Below are 22,381 nucleotides of genomic sequence, written 5' to 3' on the forward strand. Positions count from 1 at the left end.
AACTGAACCTCTTATTTGAGAGAGTAATTCACTCCTTAGGATAATTTGAGTGATATCATCTGACTTTGTTCATATGTTCATTCCCTACGGATGTAACAGATTTCTGCTTTCCAAAGTCAGTGTTCTTAGTGCTACTGCTGTTGGCTAAGTTCTCGATTAGCCTCGTAGCTTCCACTGGATTCCTAGTAGTGAAGTTTCCCTCGCTAGTTGTATCAAGAGCCATCTGATACTGCAAGACGATACCTCTAAAGAAGGTGCTGAGCAGTTGCACTTCATTGAATCTGTGGTGTGGACAATCCCCCTGAAAGAATTTGAATCTGATCCATGCATCTTTGAAAGACTCTCCAATCTTCTGTGCGAATGTGGCGATTTTGTCCTCAAGTCTTCAGTGCGCGCTTCATCGAAGAAGTTCCATAAGAAAGCATTCTTGATGTCGGCCCAGGACGTTAGAGATCCTGTGGGTAGCTGCTTAAGCCAGTGCATCGCTTCTCCAGTCAGTGTGTATCTGAAGAGCTTGCACAATAGGTAATCCTCCGGGATACCATCCATACGAATAGCAGCTATTAGATCTTCAAACCTTTCCAGATGGTCCATAGGATGGTCGTGCGGTAACCCAGAAAAGGGTATCTGCGACACGAGTGTGTAATATTGAGGCTTCAGCTCGAAATTCGTCCTTTGGATCTCCGGGAGTTGAATGGCTGATCTGTTGGCATAGTACTCGTCCAGGCGGTTATAGTCAGCCAGTGCTCTTGGTCGAGCAGCCTCTTCTACAGGTTGAGCATCTCCTGTAGCATAAGTATCAGGGATTACAGTCCCCTGAGCGTCTATCTTCTGACCTGTTGCATTACGCAGATGACCATCCTGGTCAAACAGGTTTCCATTCTCATCCTGCATGAGAATAACAACCGCTACCATATTTCGCGTCTAAAAATCAAACGATATACCTGGTGTGGGATCGATCGATGTCAAACGAGTAGGGTCGGTCGACGGTGAAGGTTGGGTGTTGGTCGACGGCTGATGAAGAGAATCGGTCGACGTGAAAGCTTCTGAACCAATCGATGTGGAGCGTAGACCTTTGCGGATCGAGCGTTCCAAGTGAGCAGGATCCTCTGAGAAGAGTAAGTTATTGTCCTTGTTGCTCCTGGTACTGCTGGGCATGTACCTGAAAAGACAACACAAATTTTATCAAAATAAAGGTAGAAAAGAAGAAAGAATTAATAAAACTAAATCTAATGGCTATCAAAGCTCCCCGGCAACGACGCCAAATTTGATACCACTCAAATTACCCTAATGAGTTAATTACTCTCATCAAAAGAGGTTCAGTCGTAGTACTTAGGGATCGAATCCACAAGGAGCTAAGGAACCTATTAAATCTAGTTATCTATTAATTATAAGGTTTTGGTTTGGGAAATGCTTTACATGTAAATAGCAATCCTAATGAGCAAGGCTATTCCTCGTCTAACAAGATAATTTGGGGTTGTCACTTATTGGAAAGGGTATTAGACTCAGGGCTACGAATCAGGTATCGGAGATTATAGATCCTATAGATGCTTTATTGGTTGCCTGCGCGATAATCTAGAGCTCAATCGCTTAACTCAGTGATCAGGCTCTCGCATTATTTCACTGGTTAACTAACTAGAATCTCATGTCTCAACTCTCGTTTATTGACACAAGAAAGTGTCGATCGATGATCACAGGTGGATATCGATCGATTAACCTTTCATGATATTGATCGACAGTCGATGGACTATATCGATCGATACGCTTCTAGCTAGGCCGAGGCTCGGGTTTGATATATTTCACTTCTTTCCTAGATCAGCTCTCGCTCCACTCTAGTACTAACAGCTTGATAGGTTTAGGTTTCGGGGTTGGATGCCCAAGGATGCTTGGTACATGCAATATCCTAGATTCAAGTCCTAGTTAGCAAGGCTAGAACAAGCATTAGAAACAACCTAACAATTCATATCACAACCTAGCAGATCTATTGTTTGGGGCTAATCCCTCTAACCTATTTGTACCCTGGATCTAATAGAAGAACTACTCAGACATAGCTAAGCAATTCATAACAGAAATCAAATAAGAAAACTGCATAGATAAAATAGAGAACAAAGTATGAAGAACAAGGTGTGAAGAACAAAAGTCTGAAAAAGCTCTCCTGCCGTAAAACACAATTGACATTATTAAGTATGTCTCTACTAGGTTAAAAACTCGTCAGGGGTAATCTCGTCATTTGGTGAATCCTTGGGTTTAGCGTCAACTGGTTTAGAGTCTCTTCATACCGCGTCTGGACATCGATCGATGGTACAGGATATACATCGATCGATACTAATCTTCACTCGTCGAGGCGTCTCTTCAACATTAATCGACGTCACTGGATGTGCATCGCTCGATATCTTCCACTCCGTATCGAACTCAAATAACCAACTCGAATTAAATGTCTTTTAAGTTCCTAAATACTCCATAATCATCACTTTACTCTAACCAACTCCTGAACCTGAAAACATACCTAATAGAGTAGAATACATAATAGTAATAGTATAAAAACATACATATATATATATATATCTTGGATGAAAACGGGTAAAATCCAAGGTATATCGTTTCGATGCTGAAACTTTTATGAGTATAAGCTGACCACAATGGTGTCGACCGATGTTGAGTCACTAACATCGATTGACAGACCATGACGAAGATCGATCGGTAGATTACTCCACATCGATCGATGTCGTCTGCTAACTCGACTGCGGAGTTTAGTGCAGTTCGAATTCTAACTCATGAAGAATTCGCAGAAAAACACGCTTACCCACCCTCTTCTTTTTAGATGCCACTATCGATCGACCCCCATCACCTCACATCGATCGACACACCTCTCACATACCGAGTGCAGTTACCACCCATTGTTAATGATCAAATCAATGCACTCAAACCATCACCTACACCTTCATCAACCCCACATGACTTTAACCCCAACCCTTCCGAAACATCAATAGAACATATGCTGGTTGATCAGGAAGTTGAAGGAAGAAGGTTAAGGAAGAAGAAGGAGAAAATTCCTAAGAACTTTAAGATTGATGCTAATGAGAAGGAGATGGATGGTTTCACTAAACGAGTCCTCAGAATCCCAGAAGAAAGACATTTTGATGAATCTTATTTCACACATCGGTTGTGGATGTTCTTCAGATAAACTAAGGTAACAGAGGAGGACATTAGAGTAATGGGGTCACATTGAAGAATAAGAGTGATCCTGGGAAATTTGCAGTATCCTGTGTAGTAAAGGGAGTTGAATTTCCCCATGCACTTTGCGACACAGGAGCATCAGTCAGTATACTATCCAAGGTTATGGCAGACCACTTAGGCCTCAAGATAGAACCATCTTCTGAGTTTTTCACCTTTGTGGATCTTTCAGAAAAACAGTCAAGAGGCATCATAAGAGACCTTGAGGTACATATTGGTAATGCAATTGTCTCAGTAGAATTTCATGTCCTCAGTAGAATTTCATGTCCTGGACATTAAGCTAAATTGAAACTCTTCACTTCTGTTTGGAAGAGCTTTCATGGCTACAGTAGGAGCTGTATGTGACATGAACACCCACCAAATGTGTCTGACACTGATAAACCCCAAAGTCCACAACGACCTTGTTCGACTTAAGAGAAAACAGGTCGACCTTTTGGAGCTTGGAAATGATTATAGCTACATTGGAGTATGCCATTGTGAAGTAGACTACAAAACAGAATATTCAGAATCGATCGACACACACACGTTGTCATCGACCGATTCTATGAGGTCACCGACGACCGATGAGAAATATCCCATGTCGCCCGACGTGACACACCCGGTTGACCAGTTCCTCTATCACATCAGTGTTACCCAAATTTCGCCTTTGACCCTCTCAGTAAGAAAGGTAGTGATGGTTATTCGATAGGCAGTTGGGCAGACAATGGATTCCATGAAAGTTTTGCAGTGGATACTGTAATCCTTTCATCTGATGGGAATCATTCAGAGGAACATGACGAGGACTATTGGAAGGAATATGCAATAGAGATGTCTTTGTATGAAGACACCTGTGAAAGCCCTTTCTTCAGCACCATAAATCGACTATCGATCGACGGAGCACACTTGCCATCGACCGATACCCACCCTCGTCCAGCACAACCACCCTTCACATCGATCGACACAACATCAGATGCATCGATCGATATTGAGGCCGCCGCCTTAATAAAGGATATCAGGAATATTCCTATTCCATCTTGGTTTAACACCTATATAAAAGGTTTTGCGCCCCAGATATCTCCTCAGAAATTCAAAGCAGAAAAATTAACGCTCTCACAAAACCATCAGCAGATTTTCCCATGGACAGCCTTTTAACCAAAAACCCTAATCCTGCAGACAAACGATCAACATCGATCGATGCACCAGTATCGGCATCGATCGATAACACTTCTAACCCTAAATCTTCTTTCTCTTTTACGAAGTATATGAGTATTGTTTACAGTTTTCTTTCACCTGATGAATTTGGAATTTTCAGGGACCCAGATGGCAACGCAAGAGCTATGGATGGACGGATTCTACAAGTTTCCAGAGATGACATAGCAGACATACTGCAAGTAGCCAATGGAGCAGACAACCTGTTTCAACAACAACGCCACACCAGACGTCCAACACACTGTTCCATACGGAAATCCGGCAGTTGACCTGGTAAAATCCGGATAGAGCATTTCATGCAGACAAGTTCGTTGACCATCGATTGACGAGATTTCTTTCACATCGATCGACATGGTAACACCAGAGTCGCTCGATGTTGACACCTCGGCATCGATCCGCAGACACTACGAGTTTGGACAGTGAGCTTATGACACCTACGGATCCAGGAAGTTCAAATGGGAACAACGGGACGAGTATGGAGTCTACAGAGATGAGTCTTGACATGCAAGGGGCATGGCTGGTGAGATGATCCATGTTACCAAGGATAACATCAGGAAGATACTGGAGAGAGCCTCATTGCATGATGAGAGCTACTTATGTCTTCCAAATCATGCCAACTCATTCACATTGACCAGATTGGCACCAGAGATCTTGACTAAGGATGAGATCTACGAGATGATGACTAGCATTTGTGGTTCCCAGGAGAAGCTAGGAGATGAACTCAAGACATTGATTGATGACACCTATCAGCCTTTGGACAGAGGATATGAGGAACTTTCAAAGAGTATGGCAGAGATGAGGACAGAGATTGAGAGTTTGCGGCTGCCACTTGAGAAGCAAGTTACGACTTCGCCATCGATCGACGCCAACCAATCTATATCGATCGACGCCGTCAATCAGACATCCTAGGCGCCTGAAGAACATCAATGTTTGGCAGAAACCAAGGATGAATGAGAGGTCTCGTACATCAACACGAAGACCAATGACGTCTACAGCCCTCTCAACAACAACGTGGATTGGTTAGGCACGAAAATCGAGCTGTTACAGCAAAACTTGGAAAACTTTCACAAGAAGGACCATTAACCAACCACATCGATCGACACGGAGACCATCGAATCGAACGACGCCAAGATCGCTGCCGTGAATGATAGGCTACAGACTTATGAGGACATGCATGACCGCTTCACCTCACCTATCATGCGATACTTGGTCACCTTGGCTAAACAAATGATAGATGTCCAGCGGGACATTGGTAAACTTAATGATCAACATTGTTCTACTGATCAGTTTGTTTTGCAGGAAGGAGGATCAACATCGGTCGGCAGGCTTCCTAGAGCATCGATCGACGGAGACAGACAGACCACGAACCCTTTCTTTACAGCAGATGAGATTGATCAGATCACATCAGAGCTATATGCCACCATGCGAACAATGGAGGATCGACTTGATAAGCGCTGCGATGAAATTTATTTCCCATTCGACAACCAAATCAGTGGATTGGATTCTCAGGGAACTTGGATCAAGAAAGAAGTCAGAGCCATTCAGAGACAACTCGCAGCACAACAATCGGTATCGGCATCGATCGACAAGCCACGCTCACATCGCTCGGCACTCGAGTACCCACATCGACCGTCAGACACCTGATTGCATCAGTCGACGTCACGCCTACACAAGACGATGAGCAGTTGATACCTGAAAATATGGAGGAAATGAACGTGGAACTGAAAGAGCTATCCGCATACGCCTATGGAAAGATAGGACGGCACCAGTTGACACTAAAAACGTTCAAGAAAGATTACAGTGCATCTCAAATGCAGTAATTAAGCTAGATGAGAGATGGTCCAGAAATGATGAAGCCACAAGAAGCTTCATTGAAGCTTGGGCCAGGATGTGCAGAGATGACGTGGATACTTGTTTCCCAACAAGTATCTGCCTTGATTTCAACTAGCCACTTACCTCCAAAGTCAAGCTAAATGACTATACCAAAGCGCTGAGCGGGAGACAACCCATTGTTAGGTACTTTTATTTCAGTTTTATATATTAATAGTTTTTACTTTCGTTTTGTTTTCTATCAGATTTAGGAGATCCAAGTAGGAGATAACCACATATCGACCACGAATTACAAGTCGACATCAGTCGACATTACACACACTGCGACGATCGATGCATTCCCATGCATATCGATCGACATATACTCCGGTCAGGTTTATCTTTCTTACTTGTTACCTCTTTTACACATGATTTATTGCTACCATATCTCCGACTTTGTTACACTGGGACAATGTAATTTAAGTCTGGGGGAGGTTTACTGATATGGTTTATTTTGATTCTTAAGTACAAAAGGATTTTTAATAAACTATGCTTAGCTATGTCAAAGGGACTATGATCGTTTGATTTTTACTGGAATGTCTAACCACTCTTTAGCACCATTTTATATTTACTGATTGCAGATAGTACTAAAAATGCTAAAGTGGATCAACATGTCATCTATATACACTTGCTTAGATCGTTTGAAGGAACCAAAGCTGGCCTCCAATACTAAACTTGACACAACTGCTTGTCTTGGGGCTTGGTATACATGGGATCGGATACTTCAGACAAGTCTGGAAGGTAAAGCCTTGTGTAGATTTATTTATCACTTTCTCTCTCTCTATTTTCGGCTCTAGAATAGTTATTTTTAATTTTCTATATTCAAAAAAAAATTATTGTTCAAATAGGATTTAGGATTTCTTAGGCCTGGGCAATATATCCGAGAACCGATCAACCGATCGGTATCCGGTCCGATTAAAGCGGTTCGATTCGGTTTCGGGTTTTCTTAATATACCGTTCAGTTCGTGTTTCTGGGTTATAATGGATGTCGGGTCGGTTTGGGTTTTAACCCGACAACCAAATCATATAAAACGATACCCGACTGAAACCCTAACCCCTCTTCTTTCTTTCTTTCGATTTCGAATCGAGAGTATATACACCGCGATTTTCTCCATAAATCTCAACCAAACCTTTCCAAAATCTCAACATCCGTATCATGCAATCCGAAATCCTTTCCATTACCCGAAAATCAAATATCCTCAATGATTCTTTCGTCGATTCAAACTCGAAAACCCTATTTTCAGCTCCTATATATGTATCTGCGATTCCTTATAGTTGAGAAGCCATTCCACCTCTTTAGACCGAAAGTAATCAATCCGAGGTGCTTATTTTTATTCTCAATTGTCGATGTTCATGGGTCCGCTTAAGTCTTTTTGCTTATTGGTGATCAATTCGTTTAGCCCTTAGTTCTTCTTAGTTGTGTGTTTTGTAGTCTTACTTTGAAAAGACTAAAACTCGTGTGTGTAATGAGTTTTAATCGTTTAGCTCTTACTTCTTAGTCGTGTGCTTTTTAGCTCTTAGTTCTTAGTCGTTCTCAAACTCGTGTGTGTAATGAGTTTTGATGCGTTTGATGTTAGTTGTTCTGTTCTTATGTTCTGTTCTTGTGTTCGTTCAAAAACTCGAGATGATCTTAATTGTTCTGTTATATAACTTGATGCGTTTGATGTTAGTTCTTTCTTTGGCTGTTCTTGTGTTAGTTTAATGTTGATAGGTCCTCAACCATACAGTTCCTAATACTATTGTTTTCTCTCTTGCAGATGACATCCTCAGCATACGATAACCAAGCAACTGATGTTCAAATACAGAGTGAAGAGCAAGAGTACCAAGAGACATTTGCGGCTGCAAATGCAACATCTGGAGAATCATCTCAGGCGCAGAAGGTGAAGAAGATGGTTGTGCCTAGGTCTACTGTGTGGGAGCATTTCACCCGAAACAGACAACCGAAACAAGTGTGTCTGTCACCATTGCCAGAAGATCTTTTCATGTGCATCCAAGTCTGGAACCTCTAACCTGATGCAGCATCTGCAAATTTGCAAAGAACACATTGCATGGTTAACTTCTCAGACAAAGAATCAACAGAAGATTGGCAATGGAGGCAACCTGAAGGCATCCAAACTGAGTGAATCGGTTTTCAAAGAAGCTTGCAACGAGCTGGTGGTCTTAGCAGAATTGCCACTTTCATTCATTGAAAGTATTGCTTTTAAGCACTTCTGCGAGAAGGTATAAGACTTATACTATAAGTTTTTTTTTTAATCATCCTTACTTACTCTTGATAACTTTGCCTTTAATTTTTTTTTTTTGAAATCATCAAACTTACTTAATCTTTTAATGTCTTTCTTTGCAAGGTTATGGTTTTCAAGCCCCACTCAAGAAGGACTTTGACAAGGAACATTGTGGAGATGTTTGTGAAAAAGAAAGCAGCTCTGAAGAACTCTCTCACCGCGAGTAAACAGAGAGTGTCACTTACCACTGACATTTGGGTATCTCAAGTGACAGGTACACTGATTTTTTAAAAATATATATATATAATTCTTTTAACATACTAATGATATACGCTTATACATACAATTCTTTTCATGTCTTGCAGGTGCAAGTTATATGGTTATAACTGCACATTTCATTGATGATCAGTGGCAGCTGAAGAAGTTAATCATTGGCTTCAAGTATGTCATGGATCACAAAGGTCAGACAATCTCTAATGTTCTTTTAGAGTGTTTAGCTGACTGGGGTCTTGAGAGGCTGTTTTGCATCACAGTAGACAATGCAACCGCAAATACGTCTGATATTAAGAGGTTTCATGAGGGCTTTAGGTCGATTTCCCCTGATGCATTTGTATTAGACGACAACTTTTTACACATGAGGTGTGCGGCTCAAATTATCAACTTGATAGCTAAGGAGGGTTTAAGTGAATTAAGTGAGGATGTGTTAGCTATCAGGAATGCTGTTCAGTACGTTAGGTCCTCAACCAATAGGTTAAACGCCTTTGATCATAGAGTCACAAATGGTAAGATGACTCGTGGTAGCTTGCCTCTAGATGTAAAGACTAGGTGGAATTCAACATTCCTCATGTTATCTAGAGCATTACAGTTTAAGGTAGCATTTGATAGAATGGAAGCAGAAGATAGGTTGTATAATGACTATTTTCTAGAGGTTGAAAATGGGGCTAAGCGGTGTGGACCACCTGATTCTTGGAACTGGAAAGCTGTTGAAAAGCTGATTAGGTTTCTGGTAATATTTTACAACAGTACCCTGGTTGTCTCGGTCTCATCTAAGGTTAATGCTTTCAAATGCTATGGTGAGATAGTGACAATTGAGAGAAATCTCACTGGTTTAGCTAGTAGTGTAGACCCTGAGCTGAAGTTGAAGGCAACAGAAATGTTGCAGAAGTTTTTAAAGTATTGGGATGGCATCAAGGGTGTCAACAAAATGTTGATCTTAGCAACCATCTTCGACCCTACACAGAAGATGCATTTCGCCAAGCTCTGTTTTGAGAAGCTGTATGGCAAAGACAGCTTTGAGGCTAAGGAAATGGCAAAGTCGGTGACTGACCTTCTCACATCCATGTTCAAGGAGTACAGCATGCGTTTCAAAACGTCTTCTGTACAAGCATCACCACCAACTGAAGCCTCTGGCGTCTCTGCTCCAGACTCTCAGGAACAAGGAGTGGACAGAATGGAACTGGCCGTTGAGGACTTCGGTTATGAAAGGATGGATGCTGTGTACAAGGAACTTGTGGCAGAAAAAGGTGAAGATACTAGGGATGAGCTTGAAGTTTATCTGAAGGAGGCGGTTGAGAACCCAAAGCTCTTACCGGGAATGGAGTTTGACATCTTGTCGTGGTGGAAGGTGCACAAAATGAAGTACCCGGTCCTTGCAGAGATGGCGAGAGATCTGTTGGCTAGGCAGGTTTCATTAGTGGCGTCAGAGAGTGCTTTCAGCACAAGTGGGAGGATATTAGAACCTTATAGAAGCTGCTTGACTCACTACATGACAGAGGTTCTTATGTGTACTGAGCAATGGCTCCATGCTGACATCAAGCTTAAGGAAACCATCATCACAAATGAGCAAATCCTAGCTGATGTTGAAGAGTTTGATAAGCTTGAGAAAGGTATGAATTCATTATCCTATCTTCTCAACTCGTTTCATTTTGTATATGCACCATTTAACTGAATTTTTTTTTGTCTTTTTCGGAGTTTGAAGCTCACCATATTGATGCTTGAAGTCTGGATTCTGAAGTTTCTTGAGTGGAGATTGAAGTTTCAAAGACTTGGTTTTTTTTTCTTTAATCTATGTTGCTTTCTGTTTGGTTTTTAGTCTTTGAATAATGGTGATTTTCTATCTGTTTTTCATTTCAGTTGTAGTGATCTTTGTATCACTTTTACTATCTTACTAAAGTTCTGAAGTTGCTTTTATATTTGTGTCTGAAGTTGCTTTCAATCTCGTGTGATGTCTGCTTAAGTCTTTGTGTCTTTGTAATTTGTATCACTTCTGCTTTCATGTTTTATAAGAGCACATGGAAAAAATTATGAAAGCAAGTGTTTATCAATTCGTTTAGCTCTTTTCATTCTTAGTCTTGATATCCAAATGAAAAAACAGAGAGAAAAGAATACAACGTATTTACCACTTTCAACCAAGTAGAATAAAGTGGTTTCATAAACAAAACCCGATCAAGAACCGACAACCGACCGGCATCCGATTGCACAATGGTTATAATCGTAACTTTTTGGTGATGCAAAAACCGAACCGAACCCGACTATAACCGAACCGAAATCGACCCGAATTTTAAGAATACCCGAATGGGGTTGTTTTCTCTAGAACCGAAAACCCGACACCCGATTGCAACTGAACCGACACCCGATTGGACCACCGGTTGCCCAGCCCTAGTATTTAGTTAGGAGGAATCTGAACAGGACTTATTGGCTACAACCATTAAGGCTTGATTCATCAAGATTCCAAAAAAGAATTCGAACGGGACTTGGAGGCGGAAATCTTCAAGGCTTGCTTCACAAAAAATTCTTGGATATAGGTCAAAAAGAAGTGAACAGGGCTTGGTGGCAACCACTATCAAGTCTTGATTCATGGAAGCATGTCCAATCTTGGTCACTGATCCTGCAATGGAAGCAGACTTTGACTCAAGAGAAAAATTAGAGAGAGAGAAAATAGGAACTAACTTTTACCTGCAGATCCAGATATTTGTCTAAAAGTCCTTGTATCCTATGATCGATACTCCCAAGGTAAAGCCTGCATTTTATTATTTATGTTAAGAAATTAGGTTATCAAAGGGGAATGTTAGACAAGATATGTTAAGTTGTGGCTAGATGAATTTGGTTGATAAGCTAGGATATTGCATAATGTGCTTCTGAAGTTATGACATTTAAATGTGGTTTGCGAAAATGAAGAGGTGATGATTTCTATGTTTTAAAATCTGTGAGTCCTTACTATTTTCAAACCTCTTTCAGAGAGACTGTCTGTTGGTTTTGCTTGAAGACAAGCAAAATGATAAGTTTGGGGAGTTGATATACCTTGGATTTGACCCGTTTTCATTCAAGATATATATAGTTTTATCGCTATTATTATTATGTATTCTACTCTATTAGGTATGTTTTCAGGTTCAGGAGTTACTTGGAGTAAAGTGATGATTATAGAGCATTTAGGAGCTTAAAAGACATTTCATCCGAGCTTGTTATTCGAAGTCGATACGAAGTAGAAGATATCGAGCGATGCACATCCAGTGACATCGATGTAGAAGAGACGCCTTGACGAGTGAAGATTAATATCGATCGATGTACTCACTGTACCATCGATCGATGTCAAGACGCGATATGAGAGACTCTAAAACCAGCCGGCGCTAAACCTAAGGATTTGCCAAATTACGATATTACCCCTGACGAGTTTTTAACCTAGTAGAGATATTTATACTGCCAAAGTGTTTTACGACAGGGAGCTTTTGGTTACTTTTGTTTTTTCATACTTTCAAAGAGAGAGGAGAGAAGATCACAGAGAGATTAATGATTGGAACTCCATTGTTTTCTATTTCTATCTAATATAGTTTTGTTTATCCATTTATGTTATGAATTGGTTAGCTATGTCTGAGTAGTTCTCTTGTTAGATTCAGGGTTCAAATATGTTAGAGGGATTAAACCCAAAAAATAGATCTGCTAAGTTGTGATATGAATTGATAGGTTGTTTCTAATGCTTGTTTCAGCCTTGCTAACTAGGACCTGAGTCTAGGGATCTGCATGTGTCAAGCATCCTTGAGCATCCAACCCCGAAACCTTAATCTATCTTTCTAGGAGTACTAGGGAGAACGAGAGTTTATCTAGGAAAGTAGTGGGCATATCAACTCGCGCCTAGGCTTAGCTAGAAGTGTATCGATCGATATTGTCCATCGACAATCGATCGATATCGTGAAAGGTGTATTGATCGATATCTCTCTAGGATCATCGATCGACACTTTCTTGTGTCAACAAACGAGAGTTGAGACATGAGATTCTAGTTAGTTAACCAGTGAAATACTGCGAGTGCCTGATCACTGTGTTAAGCGATTGAGCTCTAAATTATCATGCATGCTACTGTTAGGCCTCTATAGGATTTATAATCTCCAACACCTGAATAGCAACCATGTGTCTAATACCTTTCCAATAAGTTACAACCCAATCATATTGTTAGACGAGCAATAGTCTTGCTCATTAGGATTGCCATTTACTTTTAAAACATTTAAAAACCAAAACCTTAGAATTAATAACTTAACTAGATTTAATCGGTTCCCTAGCTCCTTGTGGATTTGATCCTTAAGTACTACGACTGAACCTCTTTTGATGGGAGTAATTCACTCCTTATGGCAATTTGAGTGGTATTACTGCAGCGTGGTGGAGGTATGTACATATCAGACATTGCATTGTTTCTTGTTGGACCATGTGGCAGCCGCGTGATGTCGTGGAGACTTTGTGAGGTGGGATGATTCGTTCCTAGAGGGGGCATGCGGCGTGCATGTGTGAAGTTAAGAATGTATAGCACCATTCACGTGGAGACAACGTAATGTCGCATGAAAGTGTGAATGTGACGGCGGCGGATCACGTGTGAATCAGTGTTTTGTTAACATGTTTGCTTGAAGGCATTAAACTCACAGGTGTTTATGTGGGTAGTTTACTCTCATGCGACAACATGAGGAACACATGTACCGATTTAGGTGGTGTGGTCTCATGTTGGCACCTTTGGGGTTAATCTTTGTTTCTTGTTGATTGCTCTTGCTTTACCGAATGTTCTAGGTAGAGCTTTTGTTATGTTGTGTGGTGAATGTTGGGTGATGATTTCGGATCTCATGGAGCTTTCTCTTTGAGCTTTTGTCGCAATGCTCACCTCTCTTGTTTTCCTTTCTATTTCAGGTTCCAATCATATTGGTGGGTTTTTGTCATAGGCGTCCTGAGATCCTAAAAACACATTATTTCGCCCCTTGTAGCCAGAGACAAGTGTCCTGATATCGCCGATCATTTCAGCTATCTTGGGTTGGGGTGTCATAGGTTTGGTCTTTCTTATACACTAAGGCCCATCTTTCACGACCGTCTTTTTTTAGGTGGGTGTCAGATGGTTGGTAGATAGTTCATCAGATCACAACGTCAATGTCACTACACACCTTTGGTACAAAGTTGTTGTCTATGGTGTGTGGAAGGAGATGAGTTCAAGAATTCACACAAGCTCATCTCCTTCCCATGAGCCCCCCTCAATCGAAGAAAACAAATCAACAGTCAAGCTTCATATGGATCATCTATCTCGTAAGCGTATACCAGTTCCAACACATCCATTCCATATGTTTCTTATTTGGGTACTTGGCTCTTTTTGTTTCAAGTTTTCACTCCTGCATAGTCTCGGGTTTGTTAAATAAAAATAAACCACACGTAAACTAATTATTATCTGAGGGAAGTTCGAACCACTCACCTTTCATCAGCAAAGAAATCATGTTACACCAACTAGGCTACTGAAGTTATTGAGTAAGATACAAACAAAATTTGGTTATTATAAACCTGGCTGGAAGCACATGCTTTTGCCGCTTCTGCCCAGGGCCGACACTGCTCCTGATGAGTTTTGCAAATTTTTAATATCATTTTTTTGTGGGGTTGGTGGCCCATTAGTAGGAATGTCAAATAGGTCGTCCCGTCCCGTCCCGGACCGCAGCGGGCTCGTCAATTTGCGGTTCATTGCGGTCCAGTCCCGCGCGGGCTGCGGTACTCCAAAACACTGGCCCAATCCCGTCCCGCCTAAAGTCCTGATCCAAATGGGCTGTCCCGTGGGCTATCTTCAATCTGCAGCAATATGTTGGGACATCAGTACATAACAGACTGTAAATCATCAAACAAAACTTTCTAACTTGTCTATAGCTTCATACGATTCCTAGTAACAGATGTAGCAAATAGTTATGTTTCAAATTATCATTAGGATATTTCAAATTTCCTGTTATACACGATCAAGAGTGAAGAGTTTAAGACACAATTATTTTTTCTGAAACAAAACATAACTCATAATTTCATAAAAAAACAAATGCTATTGTTTTCTGAGTTTATAAAATTAAAACCAAACACCAATTCAAAGCTGCTAGTACTAAAACAATGTCATTAAAAAAACAGCAACTGAAAATATCAAATCAAAAGAAACATCAACTCAAATAAACAGCAACTCAAATCACACTTTTGCAGCTTCCACTTCATCACCAATAGCTGATTCAACTGATGGGGATTTATCTTCTTCGCCAAATACTTCTTCTTCTGCAAGTATTAATACTGAAGTTAGTAAAAGCCATTTTGTTTCATAAAACAAATAAAATGCTTGATAATCTAGATAAATTACCATTTTGATATGATGCATATCCCCTAGTCCAATTCCTATTGCATATCAGAGCCTGCACATTTTTTGGAAGTAGACGGCTCCTGTATTTGTTGAGGACTCTTGATCCAATACTGAAAGAAGACTCGAAAGCAACTGTTGTGATTGGAATACTTAATAGATCACAAGCCATACCAGCCAAATCACCATAGCGATGAGCATTATCTTTCCAGAAGTCAAGAATATTCAAGCTCTTAAAATTGGAAAATTCCAAAGGTGGTTCATCAAAATATGCTTCTAGAGATGTCTTCCCATTCGCAACACCACTGACTTTGCGAAATGCAAAAAAATCCTATAAATGTTTTTAAAAAAATATCTAAGACCTGCAGTTATGAAAAATAATAAACATACTAGTTAGTTTCAAAAGGAACACTCACAGTGTAGTTGTCAAACATTTCTGTGGACACTGGCTCACATGTTTTGGGTGGAACCGTCTCACGTGGCTCCGTAGAAGGGGAGTTAGCCTTCGATTTTTTGTCATAAGACTCAAAGAGAATGCTGAGCCTCTCACGCAAGTTCTTCACCTTAACATCTCTTGTACTCATGTCAAGCTTCCCTAAACAATGCTCAACAATTGATAGATTAAATCGTGGATCAAACACTGCTGCCATTGCAAAAAGACCACTGACATCATCCCAATATTTGTCAAACTTCTCCTTCATTGGTGGCACCATGAATCTGACAACCTCATCATCGCTTTCCTCATTATTCCGGAACCAATCATGGATGATCCAGACTTGATAGAAATACAAATTAGATGTCGGGTAATTAGTGCCAGACATCATCTTTGTGATCACAGCAAACGGCCCCAGAAAAGTGCAGATATTACTTGCTCTTGTCCATTCTTCAGCTGTGGGCGCCATTGTAAAACCTCGCTTGTCAAATGACTCCAACTTCTCAAATGCCTTACGGTAATTTACTGCAATTTGCAGCATATAGTAAGTCGAGTTCCATCTGGTCGAGACATCCAATATCAGCCCCCGAGTTTCTTTTAATTCGCAGCAACCACTGCTTTTCCGAACAACACCTCCCGCGATGTAGATGATAACACATACTTCACACTCTCTTTTACTTTGTGCAAAGCGCCTTTAATTACCTTTAACCCATCTTGCACTATAAGGTTAAGTATGTGAGCTGCACATCTTACATGGAAAAATTCTCCTCCACACACCAAGTCATCAGTCAACATTAGCTGGGACTTCACAATATCTTGCATCGAGTCATTACTTGTAGCATTATCCAATGTGACTGAGAATTTTTTTTTTATCCCCACACTTTCATCGACTCGAGAAGCTGCATAGCAACATTCATACCAGTGTGAGGTGGCGCTAGAGCACAAAATGTGATGATCTTGCTGTTCAACTTCCAGTTCCGATCAATGTAATGTGTTGTCACACACATGTACCCTTCACGTTTTACTGAGGTCCACAAGTCAGATGTCAATGATACTCGACCAGGAAGTGTAGCTAAGTCTCTCCTCAATGTGTCTCTCTCGCTTTCATACAGTCGATTGACATCTGATCTAGCCGTGTTTCGACAAATGGTCTGGACATCAGGATTCAAATACGTCTAAGTTTCTCGCACTTTCTCATACTCTACGTACGAGTATGGTAGATCATGCTGGACTATCGTCTTAGCTACCATCTGCCGAAAGATAGTATGATCATACTTGCGAGACTGTAGTTTCCCCGCGAAATTGATCTGCTGCTGACCTCTATTGTTCCTTTGATACATTCTACATCTTAAACGATGCCTTCTCAACCCGCTGGTTCCGTGCGAGTGGGAATGCCATGCATACTGATTCCTGCAATGATTGCATTGTGCTTTCATCGTTCCATTTGCCTTGTCAACCACGGTAAAATCGCACCACACATCTGATCTTCGCCTACTCTCCCTTTCATCTGACTCCATGTCATCATCCTCATCCAACTCTTCTTCGTCCAATTCATCATCAAAATCTGGTATCTTCTCAATCATCTTCTTCTTCTTAGACTGAGTAGACGCAGAGTTTCTCTTTTGAGACTGACTAGCCGAAGCCTTGCCCTTTTGGGACTAAGTCACTGCCCTCCTTCTTTCTCCCCGAATCACTGATTGCACAGGTACATGCTTCTTCTTTCTACACGCCTGTGAGGACGAGCCTGTACCACCATCTATAGTTGATTGCAACATGGGTTTCTATTACGATATACATCAAGTGACAAACAAATGCAGTGATCACAGCAAACCTATGCAAGCCAGCTAAACAAGAGTGTGTTCTATCTATCTATGCTCAACAAGACAGTGATCCGATAACCTAAGCAAACCCAGCTAAACAAGATTGTTTTTATCACAGAAGTATCACACGTACACGTTTAAGAGACTAAGAGCTTACTAACCTGAGGTCCTTAAACCGGCTATACTGGAGCAGCTGCTGTATGTACTTGTCTCCTCCTTCCTTGTTCACCATCACTCATCATCTCCTTGCTCACCATAACTCCATCATCTTCAAGTCTGCTATAACCGATGGAGCTCACAACATAAGTCTCCTTCCTTGTTCACCATCACTCATCATCTCGAGATATACAAAATAAAAACACAAATCAGAGAGTGAATCAAGGATAGTTTAAATGAAACTAAGAATTATAGACAGCTTACACAGCTTTCAAATCTCTTTTGTATTTTCTTCTCTTGAACAAGGAGGTGTCGGCTTGTAATAACCGGACAAGCTGGTGTGCGCTCAACACATACATCAAGTTAACATGAAGCTTAACATGCTATATCGTTTTGAGCCTACACCAGCCTTCACGGTCATTACGAGCTTCCTCCTTCTTCACCTACAAAAAGAAAATACATATCAGAGACAAAAACAGATGACATCAAATAAGGATCAACCTATTATATAATTGAAGAAGCTTAAAGTTTCAGAATGGTAACACCTTACAATCTTTGCAGCTCGGTGTTGAAATCTTCTTCACTAAACAAGGAGGCAGGTGGTGGCGACGGTCCAAGCTGGTGTACGACCAAAACATACATCAAGTGAGAACACTTTCTCTATCGTTTTGAGCCTACAGCAGTTTTTAGTGTCGCCACCATCCGCCTACTTGTTTACAATCATATATTCTTTTCACCTACAAAAAACAAAACACTAATGATAAGCGATCTATCTGGACATAACCAGATACTATAAAACAAAACACTATTGATAATCATATATCAACTAATCAGATACTGAACATAACCAGAGACATTAGACATCACAGAGACAAATACATAACTAGGAATATGGGATCCTAAAACACACATTATTTCGCCCCTTGTAGCCAGAGACAAGTGTCCTGATATCGCCTATCATTTCAGCTATCTTGGGTTGGGGTGTCATAGGTTTGGTCTTTCTTATACACTAAGGCCCTTCTTTCACGACCGTCTTTTTTTTTTAGGTGTGTGTCAGATGGTTGGTAGATAGTTCATCAGATCACAACGTCAATGTCACTACACACCTTTGGTACAAAGCTGTTGTCTATGGTGTGTGGAAGGAGATGAATTCAAGAATTCACACAAGCTCATCTCCTTCCCATGAGCCCCCCTCAATCGAAGAAAACAAATCAACAGTCAAGCTTCATATGGATCATCTATCTCGTAAGCGTATACCAGTTCCAACACATCCATTCCATATGTTTCTTATTTGGGTACTTGGCTCTTTTTGTTTCAAGTTTTCACTCCTGCATAGTCTCGGGTTTGTTAATTAAAAATAAACCACACGTAAACTAATTATTATCTGAGGGAAGTTCGAACCACTCACCTTTTATCAGCAAAAAAATCATGTTACACCAACTAGGCTACTGAAGTTATTGAGTAAGATACAAACAGAATTTAGTTATTCTAAACCGGGCTGGAAGCACATGCTTTTGTCGCTTCTGCCCAGGGCCGACACTGCTCCTGCATGAGTTTTCCAAATTTTTAATATCATTTTTTTGTGGGGTTGGTGGCCCATTAGACTTCTTTTTTTTTTGGTAAATTTATCGGAGTATGATAGGATCCTTTTGTAGCATGCGAATACTCGGATTGTTTTCATTTAATGGAAATATAAAAAGAAAAAAATCGGTCTGAATTTATATCCGAGCATTTTTTTTCTTTTTTATTTATATCCAATCATTATGTTATGCAAATTGTATGGAATATGGATGACAAATGAAAGAAAAATCTCCTTTCAACTTTTTGAAGATTATTCTCGGATCATTTCAAAATCCATTAGTTCATTTCATCTACTTTATTAAAAGGGAAGAAGTTTAAATAAATCTACCTATGAAAGTCATTTTGGACCCTTTCTTTTTTAATTGTTTTGGTCTTACACACATATTAAATAAAACATGACAAGATTAATGACCCTATATATATCAACAATTTGTTAAACTCGATTAATGACCTTATACCTGATTAATGACCCTATACCCGATTTTTACTCTTAACAATAAAATCAATAACATTACACCATATATTTACAGATTAATAAAACACTATACCAAAACTATATCAGTCCTATTGGCCACCAACGACGTCTAAGCATGTCCCATTAAGATTATAACGTGACTGATATATTCTAATATACAAAATTATATCATTCTACTGGCCTACGAAGTCTGAAACATTACAGTACTACATCTTGCCATTGATCAAACTTCTGTTTTTAAAATGAAAAAGCTCCTTGGTTGTCTCATGTTGACCTTACATGTCTTCTCTTCCTGAAGAAAAAATAAAAGATGTCAAAACTCTCTAGGAAGTAATCCTATCGGATGCACATGTAAGTGTATTGTTTTATATAGATTTGCGATTATAGATTTGCAAGCTCTATGTTTTTCTATTTTCTAAGAAATGTACTAACAGATATATTCTTATTAATATTTTTAGAGGGTACCAAAATTCATGCCTCATGTAAAAAGACTTATGAATTGGCTCGCAAGGTTCCTGTTGGAGAGTGGCTAAACATTGATAGCTTTCTTTGACTGCTGTTGGTCGTACGTATAGGACAACAGATCATTCTACCGAATTACTTTTGTTCACAACACTTCCATCAGTGGGTAAACTCTCCAGATTGACGACAATTTCCTTAATTTGGTTGATTACGAAATTTCAGACTGTTGTATAGTATTGCTGATATCGCTTTTGCATCTATGTGTGGCTGTTACTAGAAACCTGAAACACATTATAAATTAGAATCTTTAATTATACTATGTATTTCTAGTATGTCAGCCAGTTGTTCTTTTCTTTAAAAAATCATGGTAGAATAACTTAAAACGAGAAAAAATTAGTTGCTCTTGCAAAGGAAGTTTTACGAGAATTGTACTTACACTGACTTCTTTTAACATATGGAAAAGTATATCCATTAATTCCCATTGTCTCCAAGCTGCTTTGAGGCCATCTCCATTGAGAGATGTAGAGTGAGGATCTCACCATTCCCAAAAAAAAAAAATATTAAAATAAGACAAAGTGGTGAACCTGAGCAAGCCGCGCCCCTTCGTGGTGAACCTGGGTCTTGACTATTTCGTGGGCCCCACGACACGTGGTGGCCCACGAATGGTCAGATTATTAATTTTTTTTTTTTTTTTTTTAGGAAAAATCAAACAGAAAAAAAAAAGAAATAATAAAAAAATATTTTGTGAACCCCATGAGAGGGGTTCACTGATGGAGATGCCCTGACTCTCTTTATTACGATACTATAAAGCAATACAAAAAAAAAAATTGATATGAAAGTCAAGCAGATGTTCTGTCCTTTTCAGAACAACAAACAAAATCATACTGAATAAAATTTTAAAATCGATATCCATTTTTCAGAAAAACAAACACAAAAAATGTTTACCTTCTAAGGTTTACTTCAACAAACATAAAAATGTTTAAAATCAACTGCTTGAAAGGATTCTTATCTCTGAAAATAGGAAAGAATAATTGGGAAATAAAAATATTTAACAAAAAAATTATTAAACAACAAATAAAATGTTTTGAAACAATACTAATTTATCTGACACAAAAGTGTACATGTTTGGACGGAGTAAGCTTCAGAACTTCTTCGCACACATCAAAAACCATTTTAATCGGCTGATATCTTCTTTGGTATTGTCAGAAACAACATGCAAACTATTCCTTATTTTTTACGAGTTAGATCTCCATAATACTCTAGATCAAGAATGGAATGATGAAGAAAATATAAGGGAGGTAAGATTGACCGGTTCAGATCGGAGAGGAGCGAGTCGAGGGTGAACTCCTGCGTTTGCTGAATCGCCATCGAAGAGACTTCTATAATTTTTTTTATTCAATCTGTCCAAAACAAGACAAACCTTATTCAAATGTTGTCAGTAAAGAGAAGAGATTGGTTGGGCTGTTGGTCTCAATCTAACAGATTTAATTTCTCAAAATTAAAGCCTATTGTGTTAAAAACAAAAAATAATTAAAGGAACAGATTAACAAAAACCCAAATCATTAAGATCCATTTTATAACTAAATGTAAATAAATCATAATTTATGAATTCTAATGTTTAATAATGAATCATAAATCTCAAACTAATTGTATTTTAGATATATACTATATTCTTTTAGAAACAGTTTTTCTTATAATAAAAATATTTGATGATGAAATTTGTGTGTTTAATAGTATAGATTCTTAATAACATACAAAAAAAAATTATATACTTGGTTTTATATTTGTTTAGCTTGATAGTTGATATACATATAAATAAAATTTCCAAGAATCTTTCTAATAACAATAATTTACCTTATTTTATAATTACTATATGATAATTTGAGGTTTTTAGTTTAAATTGGATGTTCGAATTAAAATATTTAATAATTCAGATAACTTTTAACTTCAGGTATCTATTTGATTTTCGGTTCGGTGTCAAAGATACATGATCAGCTAGGTTATTTATGATATTCAACTCTATTTTACTTTTTCATTTTGTACGATTCAGGTCGCGGTTTCGGATAAATGTGTCTAAATCTATACAAAAACTTGTAGAGAAATTTAATTAAAATAAAATATTTAATTTTAAAAACAAACCTGTGCTTCTCAAGTGCAGTGCCGGCTCAATAGGGAGGGCGGGCGGTGCGACCGCCCCGGGTCCGATTCAAATCCTATAAAACTAGGGGCCTAATTATTTTCATTAGTATATCTGATTTGAATCTGAACAGTATTAAAACGCTATATCACAAATTTTTCAAGTTAAATTATCGAAGAGAATATATG

General features: G+C 39.2%; 1 protein-coding gene, 1 long non-coding RNA gene and 1 other non-coding gene across 3 annotated transcripts; 1 reads left to right on the plus strand and 2 right to left on the minus strand.

Moving 5' to 3' along the window:
• The first annotated feature begins 278 nt into the window (after nucleotides 1-278).
• On the plus strand, nucleotides 279-385 carry LOC130500483 (small nucleolar RNA R71). Its single transcript, XR_008939107.1, has one exon. It is a non-coding gene; the product is annotated as a small nucleolar RNA R71 (small nucleolar RNA).
• A 16,046-nt stretch (nucleotides 386-16,431) lies between these two features.
• Nucleotides 16,432-17,145, minus strand: LOC108824740 (zinc finger BED domain-containing protein RICESLEEPER 3-like). Its single transcript, XM_018598134.1, has 2 exons — nucleotides 16,810-17,145; nucleotides 16,432-16,713 (listed from the first exon to the last, which is right to left on the minus strand). The coding sequence occupies exons 1-2, from the start codon at nucleotides 17,143-17,145 to the stop codon at nucleotides 16,432-16,434; spliced, it is 618 nt and encodes a 205-aa protein (XP_018453636.1).
• A 2,929-nt stretch (nucleotides 17,146-20,074) lies between these two features.
• On the minus strand, nucleotides 20,075-21,508 carry LOC108826650 (uncharacterized). The gene is made up of 3 exons (XR_001945503.2): nucleotides 20,641-21,508; nucleotides 20,493-20,548; nucleotides 20,075-20,337 (listed from the first exon to the last, which is right to left on the minus strand). It is a non-coding gene; the product is annotated as an uncharacterized LOC108826650 (long non-coding RNA).
• Nucleotides 21,509-22,381: the final 873 nt, after the last annotated feature.

Source organism: Raphanus sativus, chromosome 9, assembly GCF_000801105.2.
Source record: "Raphanus sativus cultivar WK10039 chromosome 9, ASM80110v3, whole genome shotgun sequence".
In the NCBI taxonomy this organism is placed as follows: domain Eukaryota; kingdom Viridiplantae; phylum Streptophyta; class Magnoliopsida; order Brassicales; family Brassicaceae; genus Raphanus; species Raphanus sativus.

Excerpts from the sequence above, each read along its gene's own strand:
- LOC108824740 (XM_018598134.1), bottom strand. The coding sequence starts at position 17,145 with ATGATTGAGAAGATACCAGATTTTGATGATGAATTGGACGAAGAAGAG. Across the intron at positions 16,714-16,809 it reads ATACTATCTTTCGGCAGATG|ACCATTTGTCGAAACACGGC; the intron begins GTAGCTAAGACG and ends CCTGATGTCCAG.